The sequence below is a fragment of the Dipodomys spectabilis genome, unplaced genomic scaffold (assembly GCF_019054845.1).
Source record: "Dipodomys spectabilis isolate Male_0828 unplaced genomic scaffold, ASM1905484v1 ptg000003l, whole genome shotgun sequence".
NCBI lineage: Eukaryota > Metazoa > Chordata > Mammalia > Rodentia > Heteromyidae > Dipodomys > Dipodomys spectabilis.
Window position 1 is genome coordinate 11,123,936 of NW_024870680.1, and position 26,636 is coordinate 11,150,571.

General features: G+C 35.7%; 1 protein-coding gene and 1 pseudogene across 3 annotated transcripts in view; one reads left to right on the forward strand and one right to left on the reverse strand.

Moving 5' to 3' along the window:
- Window positions 1-26,636, forward strand: part of Nars2 (asparaginyl-tRNA synthetase 2, mitochondrial) — a 107,146-nt gene that overhangs the window by 27,172 nt on the left and 53,338 nt on the right. For all 3 annotated transcript variants that reach the window (XM_042688745.1, XM_042688754.1, XM_042688763.1), the window contains one exon: window positions 7,568-7,662. In XM_042688745.1, the coding sequence (XP_042544679.1) occupies window positions 7,568-7,662 (95 nt within the window). The remainder of the gene's footprint in view (window positions 1-7,567; window positions 7,663-26,636) is intronic.
- Window positions 6,747-7,306, reverse strand: LOC122115351 (annotated as a pseudogene).

Genomic DNA, 26,636 nt, shown 5'->3' on the forward strand with positions numbered 1-26,636 from the left:
GTCCTTTTTAGATATCACCAAAATAGTAAAAAGCACATCAGCATTTCTTTTTTTTTTTTTCAGTCCGGTCATGGGGCCTGAACTCTGGGCCTGGGCGCTGTCCCTCAGCTCTTCAGCTCAAGGCTAGCGCTCTACCACTTGAGCCACAGCACCACTTCCAGCTTTTTTTTTTTTGCTTATGTGGTGCTGAGGAATGGAACCCAGGGCCTCAGACATGCAAGGCAAGCGCTCTACCACCGAGCCACCTTCCCAGCCCCACATCAGCATTTCTTATAGTGGCTTGCTTTTATGTACCACAGCCCCCGAGGACAGCTAATCCCTCCCTCTTCCACTTGTCATTACCCCACTTTCCTTATGTGGCAACCACAAGAACTATCTTTTTAGTAACTATTGGCTGAGATCATTATTATATTTGGAGAAGAGGTAGGAGATCTGAGGCTAGCTTTCATAGTTTTTGGTAGGTTTTAGGGTGCTTAGTATAATTTCTGTTGTTGTTTTTTTTTAAAGTATTTATTGAGTTACCTGCTACGCTTAGTGGTGGTCAAGTCATTTCAAGGGATGGGGCTAAGTGATTTGAGGCCTTAACTCTGGAGAGTAGTTTTCTTTTATGAAGGAAAGAGCTGGAGAATAGAACCATGTCATAACCATCTTATGGTCCCAGTCTTACAACTAATAAACCAAAATTTGGATTTTTGAGTGATATGTAAAAAAACAGTACATTTCACATTAGGAACAAATTTGTTGTTTTGTTTGATATTACATTATGTTTTTCTCCTTGGTTTTTTGCCTAACCACCCTCTGATCTTAGAGATACCAGACCCCCTTTCTCCTTTTCTTGTTCTTTTTCTCTCAGACTGTTTAGCTGGAAAGCAGACTGTTTACAAATAGTCTGAGCTAACAACATCCTTTCCTGCTGATGGAATATTTGCCAGAATGAAACCTTTCTCAGGACTGAGTGGGTGTTCTTGTTTGTGAGTGTTCTGGAATGTAAATGGACTTTTATTTTAAGAAAGGTTATTTTTATTCCAAAGTTCAGTATACACCAAGATACTAATTTGTAGTAGTTGGAAAATATGGAAACATAAACTAGAAACTGGACTTATTAGAAATTGTTAAATCAAGGAAAGGTCTGTGTACATGGATTATAACTAACAGGAAAATCCTGAACTGTCATAACTAGCAAACTAGAATTCAGTTTATTGAGCCTATTTTTCTTGGCTTTAGTTGTTATGTAAGTGATGTAGTCTAATGGCACGCCAAGGAAATTTCTTTAGTAATGATAACAACCCTATTTGAGACACAGCTTTATAGGGAATATAAAACTACCGAACCACAAATCTTTAGAGATTCTGTAACAGATTTGGTCCCTGTGTTTTGCTTTATATGATTAGAATCCCTTACTTTGGAATGAAATACTTAAAAAGAATTTTTTTTTTCAGATCTGAGGCTAAACTCAGGGCCTGGGTACTGCTCTTGAGCTATTTTGCTCAAAGCTAGTGCTCTACCACTTAAGTCACAGCTCCATTCTGGTTTTTTTGATAGTTAATTAGAGATAAGAATCTCACAGACCTAATCCTGCTCTGACTGACTTTGAACTGCAATCTCAGCCTCTTGAATAGCTAGGTTACAGGTGTGAGCAACCAGTACCTAGTTGGAATGATACACTTTTTAAAAAGCATTCTGAGTACTATTGCTTTTAAGCTCTATGGGAAATAAATGAACATCAGAGCAATTAGTTAACTTAGTGTATTAGAAAGGTACTAGAAGCATAGAAACCTGGATTTCAGTACAGTACTTGCCAAAACACTAGTTAGTTGAGTGTGAAGTTGGCCTAACACTCAGTGCTTATCATTTTTAAGTCTTCTATTGCAAAAGAAAATCTCATTTAACTCAAAGATCTATGTTGTAAAAGGTTTGACTTCCTGATAAGCCCTTAATTGTAATAAAATTAGAATGTTCACTGGTCATGTGCACATAGATGGTAAGCATTTTCCTTTTCCTTCATGATCTTAGTTTAAAGGAAATTATAGATTGGGATAAATAGAACATTTTTTTGGTTTTAGACCTTTTAAAGTAAGATTGCATCCTTCATATTTGTGCATTCTGTTCTCAGCTTTTCAACTGTTGGACTGTGAGTTAATGAAATGGGAGGAGGGGAAGGTAAGAGTAAGGAGAAAAAGCAGATAGAAAAATCAAAAGGAGATAAAATAGATGTGAGTACTTTGGGACTAAGGATCTCAAGTAAGACATATTGTTTTCTTCCATCTAGGTAACTGCCTCTTGCTTTCTCCTTGCTCTATGTTTTACATGGAGACAGAGCAGATTTGTATGGGTTTTCCTGTTACCTTACCTTGAGAGTATGGAACTACCTAACTGTATTTGTTTTACTGAACAGATAATATTTTCTTGGAAATCCTCAAAGAAGCAGGGAGGATTTTAGACTCCCATGGTAGAAAGTTTGCTGGGCTACATACACTTAAAATGTTTTTGGTTGTTCTTAGTTTTCTGTTTCTTGGCTATGATAATTTTGTCCTCCAATGACAGAATAACCTAGCAAAGTTTTTTCTATTGTACATTATAAGGAAACACTGAGTTACATTGTGTAGCTGTGATACATTTTATAAGATGGAGAACGAATGACTGAGTCATAGATTAGGATGAGAGAGACTTCACTGAATTGGTTTCAAATGTTGCTTCCCCCGCCCCCCCCCCCCAAAAAAAAAAAGTCTTGTACTTTTGGATAAAATCTTTTACTGGGACTCAGTACATAAACATGACTGAAATGCAGAATGGTAGCAGAGGAAGCAGGACTTAGAAAGGCGAAAACCAGAAGAAAAAAAAAGTTCCTTCCGTGCTAGTTCCAGATATATTCAAGAGGGGCACTAAAAGATTTTTAATGCTGTTTTCAGAAAAATCAGAATTGCAGTTTTGTAAAGATTATTGTGGAGATTTGAGGCTTGATTTAAAGATTTTCAAATTTGGAAGATTATGAGATTTTTGTCTGTAATTTCTTTTACTTGGACACCTGTTTATTAAGGCTTTATTTAGGATCTTGGTTAGATTATATTTTCTCTTCTCTTCTAGTGGGAGAGACACGCTAATGGCCTAGCAGTTCCCAAAATCCCTTTATACTGAAAAGTCATAAAGAACCCCAAAGAGCTTTTGTTTATGTGGGTTGGTATCAAATCAGTTTTGCATTGCTTACAAAATACTCAATATAAACAGCTTCAGAGAAGTAAAGGGATAGGCAGAAACTTTTTGAAGAGTCCCAGGGGCACAGCAGATAAGAGAGAGATTTAAAATTCCAGTCCTGCTGGGAAGGTGGCTCAGTGGTAGAGCGCTTGCCTTGCATGCCTGAGGCCCTGGGTTCGATTCCTCAGCACCACATAAGCAAAAAGAAAAAAGCCGGAAGTGGCACTGTGACTCAAGTGGTAGAGCGCTAGCCTTGAACTGAAGAGCTGAGGGACAGCACCCAGGCCCAGAGTTTAGGCCTCACAACTGGACCCAAAAAAAACCCCAAAAACAAAAAAATAAAATAAAATTCCAGTCCTAAAATTTAAATTTGTAATCCTAATCAAGTAGATTTTTAAGACTAATCAGATTTAATAATTACAAGAAACACGGAGCCCCATTGTATTGCCCAAGCTGGTCCTGAACTCCTGAGCCTTGTCAAGTAACCCACCTGTCTCAGTCTCCTGAGTAGGTGGGGCTATAGGTATAGTCCACTATGCCTGGTTAATAAATACTTTCTAATATAATATGTGCTTTTCAAGAATTGAGATAAATTCATATAACATAAACAGACCATTCAATAAGTATCATTTCTCTTAAATTATGTCTTTGATTATTCCAGAAGAAAAAAACCTTTTGTCCATTAAATATCACCTCCCCACTTTCCCCCTCCCTGCAGATAGTAAGTCACTATCTCTGTCTGTGGATTTGTCAGTTCTATCTATTTTATATCAATTGAGTCATACAGTATGGCATTTTACATATGCTGACCTTTGTTTTACATAATGTTCTTAAGTTTTATCTGTTTTAGTACATAAAATATTTAAACAGTTTATAGTGAAAGAATATGTAGACACACTTTCTTACTGCTGAATAATGTTCTGTTTTGTGTATCAAGTTTTGTTTATCCATGTCTCCATTCATGATTATTTGAGCTGTTTCTGCTTTTGACTATTGTAGAATTACTGGATCATAATCATACTATTTTAGCTTCTTAAGGAAATCACCAAATATTTTCCCTTGGAGGAATATACCATTTTGCATTTCTAGTTTTATTCCATTATGGTCAAAGAAGATATTTTGTGTGATTTCAGTCTTTTTAAAAATGGGTGGGGGGGTACTGGGGCTTGAATTCAGAGCCTTTCACTCACATGGCTTGCTTACTTGGCTAGTACTCTTATTGCTTGAGTCACAACTCAAGCATTGCTTGTTTGCTGGTTATTTCGGAGGTGGAATCTCACAAACTTTTATGTATGAGCTGTCTTATTACAATCCTTTGAATCTTAGCTTCCTGAATACCTAAGATTACAGTTGTGAGTCAGGCTAAAAGTTTTGGAGTGCACATGAAAAGATGTACACTCTGCTGTTGTTAGGTAAATTCTAATTTTTTAAGTACAGATCTCATATTGCTGTTATTTTTTATAAAAATCACAGAGTATTTTGTAATTAAAAAATGTTATGTAAAAATCTTTACGTATAGTTTTTATATCATTTATACATGTTATATAATGAAAAGATTTTTAAAAAAACATTGTCAATCTTCAAAAAATGTAAAAACATAATCTTTATCCATCTTGGGAGAAACTTGTCTTAAGGAGAAGCCTCATATACTTCTAAAATACTTTTTATTTTTTGTCATCCCTGGGGCTTGAACCCAGGGCCTGGGCACCAGCCTGAGCTTTTTCACTCAAGGCTAGCACTTTACTACTTTAAGCCACAGCGCCCCTTCTGTTTTTTTGGTGGTTAATTGGAGATAAGAGTCTCATGTACTTTGCTGCCTGGGCTGGCTTCAAACCAAGATCCTCAGACTTTAGCCTGCTGACAGGTGTGAGCCGCCAATGCCTGCCTCAAAATACCTTTTTTAAAAAATCTGTAAGTAATTGTACAAAGGAGTTGTCAATTAAAGAAGCCTTTTATGAATACAATGTATCTTGATCAGTGTTACCCCTTTCAACATTCTCACCCATCCCTCCCAACCCACTTCTTCCCTGAATGCTACTTTTTTTTTTTTTTTTTTTTTTAGTCCATCCTGGGGCTTGAACTCTGGGCCCGGGTGCTCTCCCTGAGCTCTTCAGCTCAAGGCAAGCACTCTACCACTTAGCCACAATGCCACTTTTGGTTTTCTGGTGGTTTATTGGAGATGAGTCAAGGGCTTTCTTGCCTGGGCTGGCTTTGAACCGCAATCCTCAGATGTCAGCCTCCTGAGTAGCTAGGATTACAGGTGTGAGCTACTCATGCCTGACAAGTTGCTCTTTGTCGACTCAGCAATTTTCTGGTTGCTATCACCTAGACTGTTTTACAAAGTCCTCACAGTCTTTACTCTGTTTTTGGATCATCTGTTTAGAAGTAAGTCTTTGGAGATACCTCCCCCACATGTTTTGCCAACATTACTCTCTTTGATTACTTTTCATAACACATACTTTATAATGCCACTTTAATATTGTCAAATTAAGTTCACAGTTAATGTAACATTTGTGTGTGTTTGTCTGTCTGTGTCTATGTCTGTGTATGCTGGTACTGTGGCTTGAATTAAACTCCTCCTATTCAACTGGCACTCTACACTTGAGACACACCTCCAGTTCTGCTTTTTGCTGGTTATTTTGGAGGCAGAATCTGGTAGACTTTTCTTCATGGGCTGCTTTCAAATCACAATATAGAGGAGTACCTACATGAGTGAAAAACCAGACTGAGAATGCATAACTTGGAATTCTCTCTCCCTCTTCCCTTCCCCCCCCCCCCCCACACACAGTAGGGATCCTACTCCACCTCTGTTTGTTGCCAAGAATTTTAAATATAAGTGTCCTGATGTATTTCTGACATATTTATTCTAAGATCTTCAAGGATACCAAAATCTACAAATGTTCCAGTCCCTTATAAAAATGCAGTATTTGTCTATAACCCATGCACGTCTTTCTGTATGCTTTAAATCATCTTTCAGCAGAGGTCTATAGAGGTTTCACTATATTATTTAGGGATGACAGGAAGAAAAAGGTATGTATTTAGTATAGACAAGTTTTTCTCTTGAAAGTATTTTCAGTCTGAGTGGTTGAAACCTGTGGATTATAATAGTTTATGTTGATTATCAAATCAGTATTAATATTAGTATTTTAGTAATAAGACATTTTATAGACAGGTCCCTTGAGAAAATTAAGTTTTAATTGTGGATCGAAATTTGAAGAGATTATGAAATGTTGCATATTTAAAGTTTTTAATTCATTATTTCTTTCTTTGATTTGTCCCTTACTCAGAATTATCTTTTACCAAGAAATGTGTTAAAAAAGCAGTATATTCTTTAGTTGTACCTGCATTGAAAATACAGGGCAAATTTCCTTGGCATTAGTACTACATATGTAATCATTCTCTTTAGGTATGTGCCTCATTTTCACAAAGGAACATTCATTCTTTTAATTACACTGTAATGTTTTGTTCTGTTTTTTTTTTTTGTAATTACTTAATTTTATTTTACACTAGATGGGAGACAGAAAGCAATACTCCTTAATAAAGTTGAGAATGAGCTTCTCTCAAAACATTTTTAATAATGCACATTAATAAAAAAAAGTATTCATCTTACAAATAGTTCTGCAATCCAAATATACAATAGCTTGGAAAACATTTTAGCAAACAAAAGCCAGTGTAAAAAGACAGATTAAAACAAATAGAACAGTAGAGGTTTTATATGGCTCAGATTTTACAGTTTTCTTACTACATCATCAATGTCAGAAATCTGTTCCTTCAGCTGGCTCCATTGCTCCAGATTTAAAGAAATACCTTTCTTCCTGGCTTCATTACACTTTCTGGATCCATCCAGTATTCTCTAATATCAATTAGAACTTTCCTTTTAAAGTCCCAAACACTTGCGTATCTCATTTTCCCAATGTGAAGCATGTTGTCATCTCTGCTGCTGCTGCTCTGCTTAGAAGATGCCAGAGCTCTCCAAGTCTTGCCTGTCCTTTGCTTTTCTGTAGTAACTTGCTTTTTACTCTAACTTTTTGTCAAATTCACTGTCAGAATCACTGCCAGAAGAGCTTAAAGAAACAGGTTCCTTTGATTTAGGCATTGCTCCACTGTGGCACACCCACAGGCTCAAGCTCTCTTGCTCCGGACTCTTGTTCTGTTTTTTGAGACAGGATATCTCTCTGTACCCCTAGGCTGGCCTTGCATTCAATAGTCTTCTGCCTCAGCTTCCAAGTGCTGACATTACGGGCATGTGCTTCTCTGCCCTACTCTGCCTATGAATTTTTGTAGTGATTTACTTGTATTTTATATTAAAAGTGATTTGTGTTAAACCAAAGGAAAATAAATAATAGCTTTTTGTGGCTTTTGTCTTTTTTTTCAGCCTTTAAGCAAAATAAATGTACCCAAGGAGAAGTTCTTCGATGTTCCTGCTTTCTTAACAGTCTCGGGACAGCTTCATCTTGAAGTGATGGCAGGGTAAAGAACTTTATTTTCTTTTTTGCTTGTGCTGATTGTGATTTGGGGAAAGAGAAATAGTGCCTCCTCTCTCAATGTACAAAACTAAAAATTGAAACTAGCCTTTCTCATTAGTCCATTTGGTTTTACATAAGTTTTATAGACTGACAGTTTAAAATATCCAAATTTCTTACCAAAGGAGTGCACATTAGTTTTAGTAAATACGTAATAGAAAATATAAAGTTAGTTTTTAATAAAAATCTATCCTTGCCTAAATCTTAACCATACAATCAACATTTAAAGGTAGATAATCATCTGTATAGGAATAAAGGGAGTACATAGTTCTCAAGTGAACCAAGTACTGACTTATTTCTCTTTAAGAAAATTTTTAAAAATAGAAGAAAAAGAAAAAGCACCTGAAATAGCTGAAAAAAAATGCTAATTGGTTTCAATTTACCCTTAGTTCCATTAGCAAGTCTCTAAGTAAAATCAAATGAATTCTCAATTCTTTCTTCTTCAGACATTTGGAAAGTCTTACATTCTTTTGGGTCCAATTTGCTTTTTAAAGACACAGAATTGGACCAGAAACCTTTAAAGTCTTGTCCAAATCTTGTGTTGTGTGAGATTCTGTAAGTACCTTCTTAATGCTGACCTAGTGAATACTAAATTTCCTTAGTACATCTTTTTTTGTTCATACAAACATTGTGTGAGCAAAAAGCAAATGTCTTCAGAAAATAACCTGAGAGAAAAATGCTTCCCATTGTGTTCAATGTGCACAGATCAAAAAACTCAAAGGAAATATCTTAGAATAGATTATTTTGTGTACATATTTTACTTACAGGATAAAAAAGTCACTGGGCATGATAATATACAACCTGTAATCCCAGTACCTTTCATCTTGTTTTTACCTTTTTTCCAGGCTTTTTTTTAATGTCGTAAAAATACATATTAATTCTAGTACTTTGAAATCAGAAATGAGAGAATGAAATCTTCCAGGTTAGCAGGGGCTGCATTAAAAAAATTATTTTTTTATGTGCCCCTAGGTTATTTTTACGTTCATCTTTGAGACAGGAAGATGTTGTTTGGTGGCTCCAAGAAGTTGACTTTATAGAAAATCTAGCACTGTTAGACTAGGACATTTTCAGAACTGGCTGTGGTAAGGCCATACTGGGCATGTCTTAGAAAATTCCTATTCCTGTTAACATATAATTTTTAAAAATTAAAGCCTTCATTCACACAGATGTAAGTGAGCATGTAGCAGAGACTTACAAACTTTCTTTCCTGAGTCTGGCTTCAAACTGTGATCCTCAGATCTCAGGCTCCTGAATAGCTAGTATCACAGTCATGAGCTACCACTGCCAGTCCCTGTTTTTACTATGTTTAATCCATCTTATGAATGATGTGCAAATGTAAAGATAGAGTGATGGCAAAAATCAACTTTACTAGAATTTTCCTAAGAATGGTAGCAGATCTGATTTTAGAACTTTATGGAGAGATAATTTGCATACTATAAAAAATTTGACGTGTATAATTCAGTAAGTTTTAATATGTAGTTGTTCAAACATCATTATCATAATTTTGGAATATATTTACCACCCCAGGAAGAAACATTGTCTTATCAGGAGCCACTCCCTGCCCTCTGTTTAGTGATTGTCACCTACCTTAGACAACAGTTAATCTACTTTCTGATCTATACAAATTCATGTATTCTGGATATTGTGAATATTTCACATTTCATAAAATACTATATTTTGTGACTGGGTTATTTTATTTAGCATAATGTTTTTAAATATTCTTCATATTACAGCATGTATCAATAATATCATCCAAAAAAATTTGTTACATGAATCTATCATATCTTGTCTAGCCTATTTATTAGATAATATACCCTTTATTTTTTTCTACTTTTTGGCTATGATAAATAATATTGCTCCAAGCAATGGAGTAGAATTTTTTGTGTGGATATGTTTTTATCTTTCTGGGCAAGTATCTAAGAAGTGAACTTTGTGTCATTACAGCTCCAGTTTTAATTATGTGAAGAATTGCTAAACTATTTTGTAGAGAGGCTGCATCATTTTACAGTCCCATTAGCAATGTGTAAAGATAACTGTTTGTCCATATCTTTGTCAATAGTTACTATTGTCTTTTATTACAGCCATTTCAGGAGAAATAACGTAATACCTTATTATGTTTTTGATTTGCATTTCTTTAATCACTAGCTAATGATGCTGAACATCCTTTCATGTGCCTGTAGGCCACTTGTATATATTATTTGGAGGAATACCTATATAAACCCTTTTGCTCTGAAAGGGGTAAAAGAATTCTTTTTTTTTTCAGAGAGCATTTTTTTTAGTGTCAATATGATGTACCAAGGGGTTACAGTTACATAAGCAAGGTAATAAGTACATTTCTTATCAAACTTGTTACCCCTTCCCTCATTTTTCTCCCATTTTCCCTCCTCCCAATCCCCACCCCCCCCAAGTTGTACAGATCATTTCCAACATACTGTCTTGTGTATGTCGCTGTTGCATTGGTTCCCCCTTGTTCTTTGTCTTAACATTCTGTTGTTCCCCTTCTCTTCCCTAATTCAAATAAATGTACATACAATACCAGGGTACCAAAATCAAATGCAGTGACAACAGGGGATATACCATGAGGGAAGAATATAAAAAAGAAACAAAAAAAATCACATACTACATTAAAAACAACAACAACAAAGAAAAACCTATTGTGTCCATGTCTTAGAGTTCATTTCACTTAGCATCATCTTATATGGTAATATGTACATAACTATTGAGCTATGCTGCTCATCTGCTAAGATTATTCTAGATGTATACTAATTATTGCAAATAAGGGAAACCATGTTTCTCTGGGTCTGGCTCATTTAACTTAATATGATTTTTTCCAAGTCTTTCCATTTCCTAACAAATGGGGCAGTGTCATTCTTTCATCATGATGGAAGAAGTCTTTATATGTTAATTATACAAGCACGTGTTTTTCACCATTGTGTCTTTCTTTCATTTTCTTGATGCTGACAAATTCAGATTTTAATCTCACATTTCTTGAATTGAAAGCACTCCAATGGGCACAGCACTGTAAATATAGCTTATGATTCATCATTGACATATTTAACTGGAATACATATTATAATTATTGACTTCAGATTTCAAATACACATTTAATATTTAGCTAGCTCTAATTTCTTTGTACTTCTGGTTTTGCACTCATTGTCAAAAAACAATACTTTTGAGAACTTTGTTGAAGGGAAATGGGCATCTTTTATTTTCCTAAGTTCAAAACATTTTTTTTAACTTTGTGTGTGTGTGTGAAAATACCATACAGTGGGGTTAGAATTGCATGGGCAAGATGAGTACATTTCTTTTTTGGAGGGGAGGAGGGCGGGGAGTCCAGTCACAGGGCCTGAACTCTGGCCCTAGGCCCTGTCCCTCAGCTCTTCAGCTCAAAGCTAGCACTATACCACTTCAGCCATAGTGCCACTTCCGGCTTTTTTCTTTTTGCTTATGTGGTGCTGAGGAATCGAACCCAGGGCCTCATGCATGCAAGGCAAGCACTCTACCACTGAGCCACCTTCCCATCCCTAATGAGTACATTTCTTATCAAGCATTGTTGCCTCCTCCTTTGTTTCCCCTTCCGATCCCTTCCCATCTCTCCCCCACTAAGGTCCCCTCCTACCCCCGCCTAAGTTGTAAAGTTCATTTTTCAACATAACGTCTTGTACGTTTCATTGTTGCAATGGGTCCACCTATATCCCTACTTAAACGATTTGTTTTTTCCCTTTCCCTTCACAAATTATACCAACATCAAATACAGTGAAAGCAGGGGTTATACCGTGGGGGAGGGGTATACATATAAGCAACAAAGAAATCATCTTATCATATGTTAGAAACAATCACATGAAAGCAAAAATATTTGAATACTTATCTTGAGGTTCATTTCACCTAACATCAGCTTATCTGACCTTTTCTGCTTGTCTCAGACATATACTAGTTATTGCAAATAAGGGAAACCATGGGACCTATGTTTCTTTGGGCCTGGCTTACTTCACTTAATATAATTTTTTCCAAGTCTTTCCATTTCCTAACAAATGGGACAATGTCATTCTTTCTGATGGAGGCATAGAATTCCATTGTGTATATATACCACATTTTCTTTTTTTTTTATCATGAAAATACCGTACAGTGGGGTTACAATTACATGAGCAAGATAATGAGTACATTTCTTATCAAGCATTGTTGCCTCCTCCTTTGTGTCCCCTTCCCATCCTTTCCCACCCCCTACCCTCTCCTACCTAATCCTCCCCCCCCCCACACCAAAGTTGTAAAGTTCATTTTGTGACGTAACGACTTGTACATCTCCTTGTTGCAATGGGTCCACCTGTATCCCTATTTAAACGATTTGTTTTTTCCCTTCCCCTCCACAAATTATACCAACATCAAATACAGTGAAAACAGGAGTTATACCGTGGGGGAGGGACATACAAAGCAACAAAGAAGTCATCTTATAAATATGTTAGAAACAATCACATGAAAGAAAAAAACATCTGAATGCTTATCTTGCGGTTCATTTCCCTAACATCGACTAATCTGCTTAACTCAGACATATACTAGTTATTGCAAATAAGGGAAGCATGGGATCTATGTTTCTTTGGGCCTGGCTTACTTCACTTCATATAATTTTTTCCAAGTCTTTCCATTTCCTATCAAATAGGGCAATGTCATTCTTTCTGATGGAGGCATAGAATCCATTGTGTATATTTACCTCATTTCCTTGATCCATTCATCTACTGAGGGGCATCTGGGTTGGTTCCCTATCTTAGCTATGGTAAATAATGCTGCAATAAACATAGTTGTGCTGGATCTCAGTTCAAAACATTTTTAAATTACCAATTAGAATGATCATGTTAATGGAATTTTTTTCATTTTAAAAAGTTTTTTATTGGTATTATAAAGGTGGTGTACGAAGGGGGAATTTTTCATTTTCCTTCCAAAAGTGTTTGTATCATATTTGCCTTCAGCATTTATGCAGTTATTAACCATATTAAGCACATTATATATTAGTGCATAAATATCATAAACAATGAAAGTACTGTTGCATATTCTTTTAGTGAAATGAGTGGTTCAATTCTTATTACTCATTATTGCATGATGGAATCCTTACTGTGGAATGACTAACTGGAAGAAAGTACTGAGTATCTTTTTTGTCCTTTCAAAGGTATGATTCATTTATGTTTGTGTATCTGAAGGCTCATTGAGATTTCATTAATACAACCAATTTTACCATGATCATTAGAGACTAGATTATTACTATCTTTTTTCTTTCACATAATAATGAATGGTTTTTCTCATCATTTTTCTTCTGTTATTATAAGGGAAATATAAATAAAAAGAAAATAAAAGGTCTGAATTCCAAACTGTTTCTCATGAAAGCTATAAAATGATATGAGTAGTGTAGTATCCAGGCTCTTCTTAGGCCTTCTTGAAAGATGATATATATAGTCAGTATTTTTTGTACTACAATATGGAAATTGAAGATAACATACTGGTGATAATTTATCTCACTACTTTAACATCTTCTTGGGCATCATTTTTCCATTTTCTTAATATTCTTTCCTTTAATATAATGAAAAATAATGAGTAATGGTGAAACAAGTCACACTGTGATGAAATAATAACGAAATGTTTCAGGATACAGGAAAAATAAGAATGCTAAAACCTCACACGTATCTTAAATTCATGAAAGAATTCAATGGGGTTATTCCATTGAAAATACTAACATTTTTGAGGGAGGAGGTTGGGATGTTATTTTTTTTTAAGACTTCTTTAGTGGCTTGTATTATGTCTCATGAAAAAGGTTAAATTCTAACCTATGAATGTACTTATTTGAAAATAGTTTTTGTAGATGCAGTCAAGTTAGAATTAGGTCATACAAGGTTCATATGGGTCCCAGAGACATCGAAAAGAAGACTGTATAAAGATGGAGACACATGTTGGAGTGATTCTGAGGATTGTTGATAGCCATCAGAAACTAGGAAGAGTCAAGAAAGGCTTCTGTGCTAGAACCTTCAGAAGGAGCATGGCTTTGCCATCAGACTTTAATCCTCACAGCTAGGAGGAGAAATTTGTGTTGTCTTATATTATCCTGTTTGTGGTGATTAGGAAACTAACATAAGAGAATATAGGTCATGAAATAGTAACTGGTTTTGTTTTTATTTTTGTTTCAGTTCTGAGGCTTGAATTCAGGGTCCAGGTGCTATTTCTGAGCTTTTTTTTGCTCAAAGCTAGTTCTCTGCTACTTGAGCCAAAGCACCACTTCTAGCTTTTTGGTAGTTAATCAGAGATATGCATTCATGGGCTTTCTTGCTTGGACTGGCTTTTAACTGCAATCCTCAGATCTCAGTCTCCTGAGTAGGATTACAGGCATGAGCCAGCTGAAATAGTAATTTTTTGGTAGTACTGAGGTTTGAACTCAGGATCCCATGCTTGCTAGGCAATTACTCAACCACCCGAGCTATACATCAGTTCTTCCCCTCTCCCCTGTTGCCCCCGCCCCTTTTTTTCCTTTAGTTATTTTCAAATAGGGTCCTGTATCTTTGCCCTCTTTAGTCCTGCACTGCAGTTCTTCTGTTTATGCTTCCTATAAATAGGGTGATAGGTGTATAAAATTTTGCCAAGCTTTTATTGGTTGAATTGGAAGCCTCAGAAGCTTTTTGCCTGGGCTGGCTACAAACCATGTCCTTCCTGATCTTACCTCCCATGTAGTAGCTTACAGTTACAGGTGTGGACCATAGATTCTATCTTAATTTTTATAAATAATTTGAAGTGCTCAACAAAAGAACTTGAAAATTAAGATGGAATGTTTCGGATCCTGACACTATACTGAGGGTTATGTCAGTTATGATTCATCCATATAATGGATTACTGTACAACCATTGAAACTGATAAAACTTTACAGTGTATTTGTGTGTATGTGCCCATACATGTGTGCCAGTCTTGGAGCTAGAATTCAGAGCCTGGGCACTGTCCCTGAGCTTTTGTGCTCAAAGCTATTACTCTACAGTTGAGCCACAGATCTATTTCCGACTTTTTGGTCATTAATTATAGATAGTTGTCTTACACACTTTACCTCCCAGGCTAGCTTTGAACCACAATTCTCAGATCTTACCCTCTTGAGCAGTTAGAATTCTGGGTGTAAACCGCTAGTACCAGGACACTTTTTTCCTAAACAAGAGGGAGTTTTTGTTGTTGTTTTTGTTTTCTTTTTGTCTTGTTTGTCTTTGGGGGGGAGGGGTCCACAGAAATGGAGGGACAAAGTGTGAACAATTGCAGCAGTGGTACTCACTAGACACTATGTTGAAAATGAACTGTACAACTTGTGTGTGGGAATGGAGAGAAAAACTGAGATAGAACGAAGGAAGGGGTGACATTACCCAGAAAGAAATGTATTCATTGCATGACTTAGGATGAAACAGTATCCCCTCTGCACATGATCTTTATTATAAGAATTTTTTTTAAGTGGCATGAGGGGCTGGGAATATAGCTCAGTGGCAGTGTGTGGGCAAGGTGCTAGATTCAAACCCAAAGCTCTTTTTTTTTTAAAAAAAAAATGGTTATAAAGTAGAATGCAAAGTTAAACACACACACACACACACACACACACACACACACACACACACACACGTATATATGCATGGGAAAAAATCCATACTAACATTCAACTTGTTAAAAAAAGTGGCTTGTATGCTAATTTTTATTTCTTAAAATTTTAGAATTTGGAAAGTAGTGCTTTATTACTTTAATAATATTACTTTTCATTTTGTGGGAAAATTCAGCTTGGGCTCTGATTAATTGGTTAGGTTGTGACTGATACGAGCAATTCTCTGTTCATTCCCTTGGGTTATTTGGTCATTTCCAATACTGAGCTCCCAAACCATCCTTGCCCAGAGTGTTCTTATGCTCTGGCTGAGATGAGAATGTCAACATGTGAAACTGAGATAAACTGAGGTAACCTTTATAACTGAGTGTTAAAATTTCATTTTCTGACAATCATTTAAACTGAGTTACTTAGCACTACTTGAGTAGTAACATACTCAATTTAAATTATCATTACATTAATTTACAAAGCACAAATTCTCAATCTTTCCAATTTTTCTCTACTGTTTATAAAACCTGAGATAATTTCTTTAGGAGTTAAGAATATGGTAATCATTCTTTTTACTCCATTTCATGGAAATATTACCAGGAAACTAAAATCTTTAATTATCCCCCATTGTTTCTTGATTATGTATGAATAATCCTGAAGGTTCTTTATGCTGATGTCTTGATGGTGGGCCTTAAAGAGAGATTTCTTCTTTTAGTGCATTATTCATGTTAAGAAATAAGAATTAAGAGACTATTGGTATAAATGACTCAGAGACTTTGTTAATTATTACCTTATCAATTGTGTTTTTTGTGTAAAAGAGCCAGAAGATGAGCATTGTGGGGGACTGATCAGCAAGTATAGAAGGTTTTTAGTAGGAATAGTTAATTTGCTTGAGTTCAAGTAGAGAAGTTGTATGAATTAGCCATAATTTGGGTAGTGCTAAGTAAATTTAATTAATGGGAAATAGATAGGTTCTGATGGCTATAATGTTGGGCCAAGAACTCTATACTAAGTAATTAATAAGAAAATAGAGATACTGAGTGGTATTGGGGCAGTGGTAGATTTAAAGAATTGGAGGTTTTAATGAAGAAGTGTTAGTACAGAATTAAAAACCTAGATGAATGTAAAGTGATGATCAAGAATAGTTTTGTAAAGGTCATATCTCTAACATAGATTCTCTGCTTAGCTGTTGACTTGTAACTTGAATTATTTTTCTTTTTCATTTGACTGTTGTACAGCACTTCAGACCTAACACATTCAAATTTAAATCCTTTTTCCTTCTGAATTCTGTATCCCAAGAAATGGCATTACTAACCTTCTACCTCATCAAATTATGTATGTATGTCATTCCAAATTATTTTTCCACACTCTTTGTATCCTTTTAATTATTTGTTTCCAATTCACATTGTTTAAACTGTCTTAAACCACTTAAAATATTTTAAGCACATTATCTATCCTGTTTCAAGGATTTGTGTTCTTTTACATATTGCTTTTCTGCTTTGAATGTTTTTTTCCTCTGTGCCTTTGTCCCTAACTCTTGGCCATTGATATAAACTGAACTTAAACATCTCCCCAGTATTCTGTCACCACCACCCCTACTTCTGTCTCGTTTAAGTATCTTTATATATTCCGTTGTTGCATTGTGCTTACCTAGTTTGTTTCACTGGAATCATTGAATTATTCTCCTAGCTTCATCTTTGAGCTTTTGAAGATAGAGACTGTGACTTATTTGATTTTATAACTATTAGTTAATACAAAATGGAGATTTAAATTGAGATATTTATTGGAAAGAGGTTTATATCCTAGTCACAAAAAAAACATTGAAGGTATCTGTTTTTATATCTTTCCATTAAATTATAAAATTTTCAAACTATATCATGTTCTTTGTCTTTCTATTACTACCACATTGCCTCGTTCAAGGCTGAAAAATCAAACTCAATTTAAATTCAGCACTTACTGAAAAGCAACTATGCCAAGCAAAAGGCTAGGTTCAAGAATGCATGTATGAACAAAACATATATTATCTCAACCTTCATGACCTCATAAACTCTACTGAGCAAGGTGAGCTTTAAATAATGAATTGTAAGCATGACAGTCATTTTAAAAGTGAAGTTTCACTTATATAGGTTGGATTAAATTTATAGGTAATGTTATTAATAACATACATATAGAGATAAATATTAAAGTATCCATATTTAAAAACCACTGTTGTAGTTGATGCAGATTTTATTGCTCTGTGTGTGTGTGTGTGTGTGTGTGTGTGTGAGTGTGTGTGTGCGCGTGCGTGCACGTGCGCGTGGGTATAGGAGCTTGAACTTGCCTGCTCTTGCTTGACTTTTTCTGCTCAGTGCTGGTACTCTACCACTTGAACCATATTTCCTTTTCTACATCTTTGCTAGTTAATTGGAGAAAGTCTCATACACTTTTCTGTCTGGGCTAGCTTTGAAGCAGTCTTCAGATCTCAGTCTCTTGAATAGCTAGAATTACAGACATGAGCCACTGGTGCCCTTTTATATTCTTAAAGCAACAGAAATTCAGTTAATCTCTCCCACCCCCCATTATTATAGAGCATTTTATGTTGTATCATCTTTCAGACACACTAATATATGTTACTTGTATTGATTTGGCTCTAGAATGTCTTGTCTTTGGGGGGAGGTATGTTTGTGTAGGTATGTAAGTGTGTAGGTATAGGTGTTTGGGCCTGGGTACTGTCTGTGAGCTTTTGTTGTTTTTTTTTTCTCAAGGTCAACATTCTACCACTTGAGCTACAGCTCCATTTGCAGCTTTTTTGATGGTTAATTAGAAAAAAGACTCTCATGGACTTCATCCTGAGTAGGATTGAAGGTGTGAGCCAGTGGATCCTGGTTCTTTTGGTACTCTTTTGCTGTATTTGACCTATTGTCCTTGACTTACATTTAACCAAACCTCAAAAGCTAGAAATCTATGTAGCTTCTCTGTCTTGTTCCTTTATCAACTCTTAAATACTTAGACCCCATTAACTTTATATAAAAATGTTGTGACTTTGCATCCTGTCTGACTTAAGGATAGCTACCAGGTTCATGAAGGATCTGGTTATCATAGCCTAAAGAAATAGTTGAAAATTCAGTACGTTTAGTATAAAAAAGACAAAGGACAGAGATAATTTGATAGATGATGAAATTTGTTTGGTAGACCTCTATGCAGATACGTAAACTTTTTTTAAGAACAACTTAATTATGACACAATTCACATACCATGAAATTCACCCTTTAAAAATCTACAGCTCAATATTATGTTCAAAGAGTTGTAAAACGATAGTAAATACATAGCAGTATTTACAAGTAGTGTTTACTGTGTTCATAGTTACAAAATCATCACCATTATCAAATTTTACCATTTTCATCACTGCAAAAGAAAGTCCATAACCATTAATGGTCACTTCCCTTTCCTTCCTGCCCAGAGTCCCTAGCAAACACTACTGCATCAGAAACACTGGAGTGAGATTGAGTATTCTGTGTTATCAATGAGAACCACCACTTTAGAGAGAGACTGTTTCCTGTTTTATGGACATTCTGGGGAGAGGCTGAGGAAAGATTAACTGTTATATATGGACGTTCTCAATGAAATCTCATCCCTGCATCTCCAAGTTCCCTGAAGTTCTAAGTGTAGACCATTTCCCTCCCCTGCAGAATACACCCTGTATTCCAGATAATGGCAAACTTGCTTTGCTGCATTGGGCAACACTCAACCATCTGTTTGATGTCCTTTAAAAAATTGTTGAGATTCCTTGGCCACTGAAAATTTCTTCCTATTTCTCCTTTTTTTTTTTTTTTTTTTTTTTGCTGGTCATGGGGCCTGAACTCTGGGCCTGGGCACTGTCCCTCAGTTCTTCAGCTCAAGGCTAGCGCTCTACCACTTGAGCCACAGTGCCACTTCTGGCTTTTTCTGCTTATGTGGTGCTGAGGAATTGAACCCAGTGCCTCATAATACATGCAAAGCAAGCACTCTCACACTGAACCACCTTCCCAGCCCCTCCTTTTTACTTTTTAATGCTGATTATTTTAAGACTGATTATTATTTTAAGGTTGATCCAGAAAAGAATGAATATAAATGAATATGTATGCTTACTTTTTCAGTTAAACTTCATTTTCATTAGCTTGTTATTTGTATGATGACTTAGTGTCTGCTCAACAAGTTAACTCTGAAATGTCTGAGTAACACCCTTGGAAGTTCTACTCATTTCCTTTAAAAAAGTAATTTAAATTATAACCATACTCTTTTGTAATACAGCTGTTACAGACAATTATAAATTTTTTTATTTTAGAAATTCTTACTAACATATAGTGAAAAATACTTATTTTTTATTATCTTTAGTTGTACAGAGAATTTGCCATTCAACAAAGAAGGTTAAGGATACAATGTGTCTTGATCAATGTCAGTCCTTTCAACATGCTCACAAATTCCTTCTAACCCAACCCTTCCCTCTCATTTCTAGTTTGGAATTTCTTTGTGAAAAGGAACATTAACTTGCCTTTTCTCTGTTTAAGTGTATGAGGACTTCAGTGTTCTGTTATCTAGCACACTAGGGTCTGATTGAATGGAAAATTTATCTGAAGAATTGAGTACCTTTGAAATAAGCATCTTTTGTGTGATTTCTTTTTTAAGAATTCCAAACTGGGCATAGTGGCTTATGCCTATAATCTTAGCTACTCAAGAAGCTGAGATTGGGATAAGATGATAAACGTAGGCAAGAAAAGAAAAATAAATAAATTGTTGAAATGTTGTTTCAATCCATAGTTGGGTGCCATAGTAAATGCCTGTCATAGCAGCTACACAATAGGCTGCCACAGTAAATGCCTGTCATAGCAGCTACACAATAGGCTGTGATGAGAAAGACTCTAGTCCCAAGCTAGCTGAGCCCCCCCCCCTCCCCCAAAAAAAGCTATCAAGAATCTTATCTCATTGCATTTGGGGCATGGCTCAGTTGGGAGTGCATTAGTCACTGAGCAAAAGCATCAGGGATTGAGTTCAAATCCCCCTCTCAGACAAAAAAATTGAAAAAAAAATTCAGTGGAAGAAGCTGGGTATGGAGGAAGACATCTGTCATCTCAGCTACAGTAGAAAATGTAATAGAGCCTATCTCAAAATAATAGCTGCAAGAATGGGCTGAGGGCATGACTCAACTGCAGAACACTTGCCTTAGCAAGCGAGAGGTCCTAAGTTCAAGCCCCAGTAGTGCCCCTCCCCAGAAAAAAGAATTGATCAGTCCTTTGAAGAATGGTTTAAATAGAATTCATGCATGAAATACAGTGCCTGTTTGTGCTGTCTAGAAGCAAATGCAGGCTATTACAGTGAGACACCAAATTAATCATGAGTAATTAGACCAGTATGGGCAGTTATTAGAGCTGTAAAAAGCAAAGTGAGAGGCTGGGAATGTGGCTGGGGCTGGGAAGGTGGCTCAGTGGTAGAGTGCTTGTCTCTCATGCATGAGGCCCTGGGTTCAATTCCTCAGCACCACATAAACGAGAAAAGCTGGAAGCCTTGAGCACAGAGAGACTCAGGGACAGTGCCCAGGCCCTGAGTTCAAGTGCCAGGACCAGCAAAAAAAAAAAAAGCAAAGTGAATGTTGTTTCTTTCCGTTATTGCATAATCTTGTCCAAATTTTCTTTTGCTCATGTGGCTTTAATTATTTTTTAAAGAATCAAAAAAAACTGTTGTGTTGCATGTTGGCAGAATTTTATTCAGATTGAGCTATCTTGTTTTCTCCTAATAAAATAACTATATTTATTCATTTAGTCAGCAATAGTTTTAGTGTTGACCCAAATGATATATAATTGTTTTAGACCTCGAAGGGGATTTTAAAGTACTGGACCTCATTGATGGGCATAGAAAGGGTTAATATATATATATATATATATATATATATATATATATATATATATATATTACTAGTTATATATAATACTGATCTTGTCCAAATGAGATAGTTCTGTTAGTTGAAGTGAGTGCAGTCAAGGAGATTTAAATTATAATTCTGGCTTCTTTACATACTCACTTTATAAGTTTACTGTCTGACCTTCCACATTATACTCTTTAAAAAAAACTGTAACAAGGATCTTGCAGAGCTGATGTGAGAATTAAAGTCTAAAGTTTATCACAGCGTATTTACTGTGATGATGATAGTGATGACAGAACTTGGAGAACTCAGTGGAATCACAAAGATTTAGCTGATATGGCATTATCAAAAAAACAAATAGTTGTCAGTTAATACTAAAGTTGTATTGCAACAATAATAGAACTATAATTCACGAACAACAGGATAATGTTGAGAGTGAGTCTGCCTGAGACAAGTTAAAAAGCCAGCACCTGAAGTGAAGGAATGGATTAGGACATAGAAATCAGATACTTGTGAGAGTCTGAAGACCACCTCAGAACTAAAGGCTTAAGAGCAGATTAAAACAGGTGTCACTGTATTCTTCAAAAGAAATTATTGCTGTTTCACCTCTGTATTCTAGGACCAGGAACTTCATCTTTTATTTTATAATTGGATTAAAATTAAGTAACAAGATAAACCAGTATATGAATAAGCCATTCATGTTTTGTTTCTTCATCAATGTTATTATACTGCACATAAAATTTTTTAAAAACAAGTTGTAAGTAATTATTACAAATTTATTAACATCTATAACTACTGCCATGAACAATATAGAATTAGACTGGGCACTGTAGTGTGCACCTGTAATCTCAGCTACTAAGGAAGCAAACACAGGAGGATCTTGGTTCAGAGCCAGCCCAGACAAAAGTTAGTGAGACCTACTTCAAAAACCCAGTTGTGATCCCAGCTTGGGTTAGAGGTAGGAGGATTGTACTGTAAGGCAGCCTGGGGAAAAGTTAGCAAGACCATATCTCAAAACAAACACCTGTTGTCACAGTTATGTGGGAGGCAAAGACACAAAGCTTGTGGTATTAAAAGCACTGGGAAAAGATGACATGAAACTCCATCTGAAAAACAAACTAAGAACTAAAAAATGTTGCAGGGGGCAGGGCAGGGGGGAGCAGGGTGGATTGCATGACTTGCTATCTAAGGTCCTGAGTTCAATGCTTAGTACTGAAGAAAAAATAAAAAAGATGTAGAAGTATTTGTTATTAATTAAATGGATATATCATAATTGGCTAACCCATTTCATCTTATTTTTCACATCTTTGTAGTAAAATTCAATAAAATTTGTTATCTTATTCATTTTAGGTACACAGTTCAGTATCATTAAATATATTCACAATGTTGTTGCACCTACCACAACCTCCCCTTAAAAAATTTTTTTGGGTCTGAGACTGAGACTCAATCTTGTTACCTGATGCTTTTGCTTATTGGCTAGTGCTCTTCCAACTGAGCCACTCCTACAACCCCCCCCCAAAAAAAAAATTAGTGAATATGTATTTATTTGTTTGAATAGATGTCATGTACATGTATGAAAATTTTTGAGCATTACAAAATCATATACATGTGTTTGGTATGGTTGATATATTTTGTTCAATTCTATTTCTTTTTTGTTCTGTCCATTATTGTTGGGGAGGATGTTGGAGTCTCCAGCTATTAATGTTGGTCACCCTTGAATTCATCCAGTTTAATACTTTACATATTTTTACATGATTAGTGGGTAAATGTTTACACATAATATTTTCTTGCTATGTTAAACCTTTAATATATAGTGTCATATGCACACATGTACATACATATAGTCCTTCTTGACTCATAATTTTTATATTAGGAGTGTTATCTTGGACTATTTGCATGGAAATTTTTTCCACCCCTTCACTTTTCTTCTGTTCACATCTCACTGAGCTTCTTATACACAGCAGAATGTCAGATAATCCTTGACCTGTTCTCCTTAAGACTTTGTGACCTTACAATGACTCAGAAGCAGTACACATTCAGTAGACTTTTCATGTTGAATTTTGAATTTTGACCATAGGCTAGCAATGTCCATCCAAACAGTGATGGTGTGATAGTGGACTGCACAGCACCAGTGAGCTCCCCATCAGCCATGTGCTCACAAAGGTGAACAGTTGACACTGCTCAGTGCACTGTGCTGACAGATTTATTTTGGATATAAGTGTTATGTGAGAGACTCAGCACCTCATTATTAAATAGGCTGTTAGATGCTTTTGCCCAACTATAGACTAATAGAAAGTTTCTGGGCATCTTTAAGACAGTCTAGGCTAAAACAAGCTGTAGGCTATTATTTTATCTTATGATACTTTAAACATAATGATTTTATTGGGATGGAACATCAGCATTATAAATTGAGGAACAACTGAGTTTGGTTGTGACATTATCTGTAATTAGATTAAAGAGTTTATATAACTTACATTTAAAGCAATTATTGATTTAAAGAAGCACTTCTGTCATTTTGCTTCACTGTTAAGTTATGCCTTACGGAAATTTTGTTCCTCACATTCTGCACTTCTATCTTGGTGCTTAATTTTTATAGCAAACATGTAAGTTTCTTGTTTTGTATATTTTCCCTAACTACTTTCTGTGGTTACCATGTGTACTACAGTTAATATTATAAGTTATAATACTCTAAAACAAATTTATACTGCCTACCTTTAATACTGCAATAAAAGCTATGTTCTTGAACAGTTCTAACCATCATTTTGGCTGTTGCTGTCAAATGATTACATTGTGTACTACAAAGCAAACTAAGAATTACTTGATATACACTAGTCTCTTATATTAGGAAGAAAACAAAAACAAAATTATAATAATACCAGCTTTTAGGCTAATAATTTTTATTTTAATGTTTTGTTCTCATAAATCATGTATAAAATTTTTAAAAGCTACAATTTAAACTTTTATCACCATGTGTTTACCTTTATTGAGATCTTTATTTCTTTATATATTTCAGGTTATTGTCATTTTCTTTCAATCCACCCTGTAGAATTTCCTTGAACATTTATTGCAGTACACCTTTTGTATAGCTAGAACCTTCCATCTTATATTCCTTTATACTTTCGAAGGACAATTTTTGCCAGATGTTAGGATTCTCGGTTTATAGTTTTTCATATTTTTTTAAATGTATCAACCCATTGCCTTCTAGCTTCCAAAGCTTCTGGTGAGACGTTTGCAGATAATCTAATTGAAGATCCCTGGTTTGCAGTCTTCTGTCTTGCTATTTTGAAGATTCTCTCTTTGTCTTTGACTTTTGAAAGTTTGATTATAATGTGTCGTTTTCATATTAGTTGGATTTGCTGACTTTCTGTGTTCACTGTAATCTTTCATAAATCACATTTTTGAGGGGAATTTTAGTCACTTTTCCTTCAAATATTCTCTCAGCTCCTTAAGGGACCTCCCCACATACATATAGTAGTTACATCATGATATGCCACATGTGAGTAGGCTCTGTTCACTTTTGTTCAGTCTGTTTACTTTCTGTCATTCAGATCCCATAATTTTACTATCTTCAATTTTGCTGACTCATTTTTTTTCCTGCTGAAATCCCACTATGATAGAATTTCATTTTAGCTATTGTACTTTTCAGCTATAAATTTCCTTTTGTTTCTTTATGGGGTCATCTCTTTATAGATAGTGCCATTTTGCTCATCTGTCATTTTCTTGACTTTTTCTATATAGTTTTATGAGTTAGTATTATTTTTTTTTCAGTACTGAGGTATAAATTTAGGGCCTTATGCTTGCAAGACATGTCCTCTACATTGTACGAAGACTCATGTTTGGGTCCTAGCTGACATCAGAATACAATCTTCCTTTTCCTATGCCTCCTGAACAAATGAGATTATAGGTGCATGCCGTCATGCCCACCATTTGTTGTTGTTGTTGTTGTTGTTGTTGAAGAAGAAATAGGAAGTCTTGCTAATTTTTTGTTCAGGCTGGCCTCACACCATGATACTCCCAATCTACCTCCCAAGAATCTGGTCCTGCAGATGTGCACCACTGTACATGACCCCAAGAAAGTTATTTTTAAAAATCTCTTTAGGTCTGTCATGAGAAACAATATCTGTTTTCTTTCCTTTGAATGATCTTTTTATGAAAACTTGGCACTTTAATCTCACAATTGAAAAATCAGGTTTTTTCCTCTTTTTTTATAGTCTGCTGCTTTGAGTTTAAACTATATCAGAAGAGCAACAACAATGGAGGAAGATGTAACAACAGTGCTGCCTGCCTAATTGTATCTCTACAATCGGAGATAAGAATCAGAACAGCCCCAGATTCCCAATATTTGTAGGACAATACCCTTTGGTGCCAACCCTGGCTCCAACATGCTGTGTACAGGCTATTGGAGGGACCCCTACATAACTGCCTGCCTCAAGTGGAGGCCTACGATTGGGGAATGGATACCTGCTGCTGTGCTAAAAGCTGAAAGTGATGAAAAATAACCTCAACGTCAAGCCTTGGGCCTTTGACTAGAAACTGCAAGCCTTCCAAAACAGTAACATTCTGCCATTGGGAGACTGATGGCTGATGCTTCCTACTGTACCATCTTACCTTTCTCCCCATTCCTCTTTTGATAATGCTTTGTTCATTCCAGTTTGGGCTACTTACCCATTGAAATGAAAATTCATGCATTGTCTCTATGTATACTTTTTTTTCAGTCTTTCATTGCTGTGGCAAAGTACCTTTAACAAAGGAGAAAGGATTTATTTTGACTAATGGTTTCAGATGTTTCAATCTTGTTTGCCAGCTTTGTTGCTATGGGCCTGAGGTGAAACAGAGTGAAACAGAACCTTGTGACATAGTACAGCAGAATTGCTCACTTAATGACAGCCAAGAAGCATAGAAACAGCAAAAGACTGTTACAGGCTAAACACTTCTGGGCTACCCCAACTCCAGCAACCTACTTCTTTCAAGTAGGCTCCACCTCCTAATCTCTGTCACTTCCCAAATATATCAACATATTATGAATCCATCAAGTTATTAATTGATTGATTAGATCAGAGCCCCAGGCTGAGAGATGGTTATCTCTCGTGTGTTAAAGGCTTAGGTACCTGTGAGCCTTTTGTGGACATATCATATCCATATCATAACAATAGGCTTTTATACCTCCCGGATAAATAGCTAGGAATTGCTGGAGTTTTGTGATAAACTTACGCTTAGCTTTTTATGAAACTTCAAAATGATTTTCTGAAATATTGTATGTCTAAGAACAGTGGATGAGCTGGGAACTGGTGGCTCACACCTGTAATCCTAGCTACTCAGGGGGCTGAGATCTGCGGATCATAACTTAAAGACAGCACAGGCAGGAAAGTTCATGAGACTCTTATCTCCAGTAAACCACTAGGAAACCAGAAGTGGTGCTGTGGCTCAAGTGGTAGAGCGCTAGCTTTGAGCTGAAGAGCTA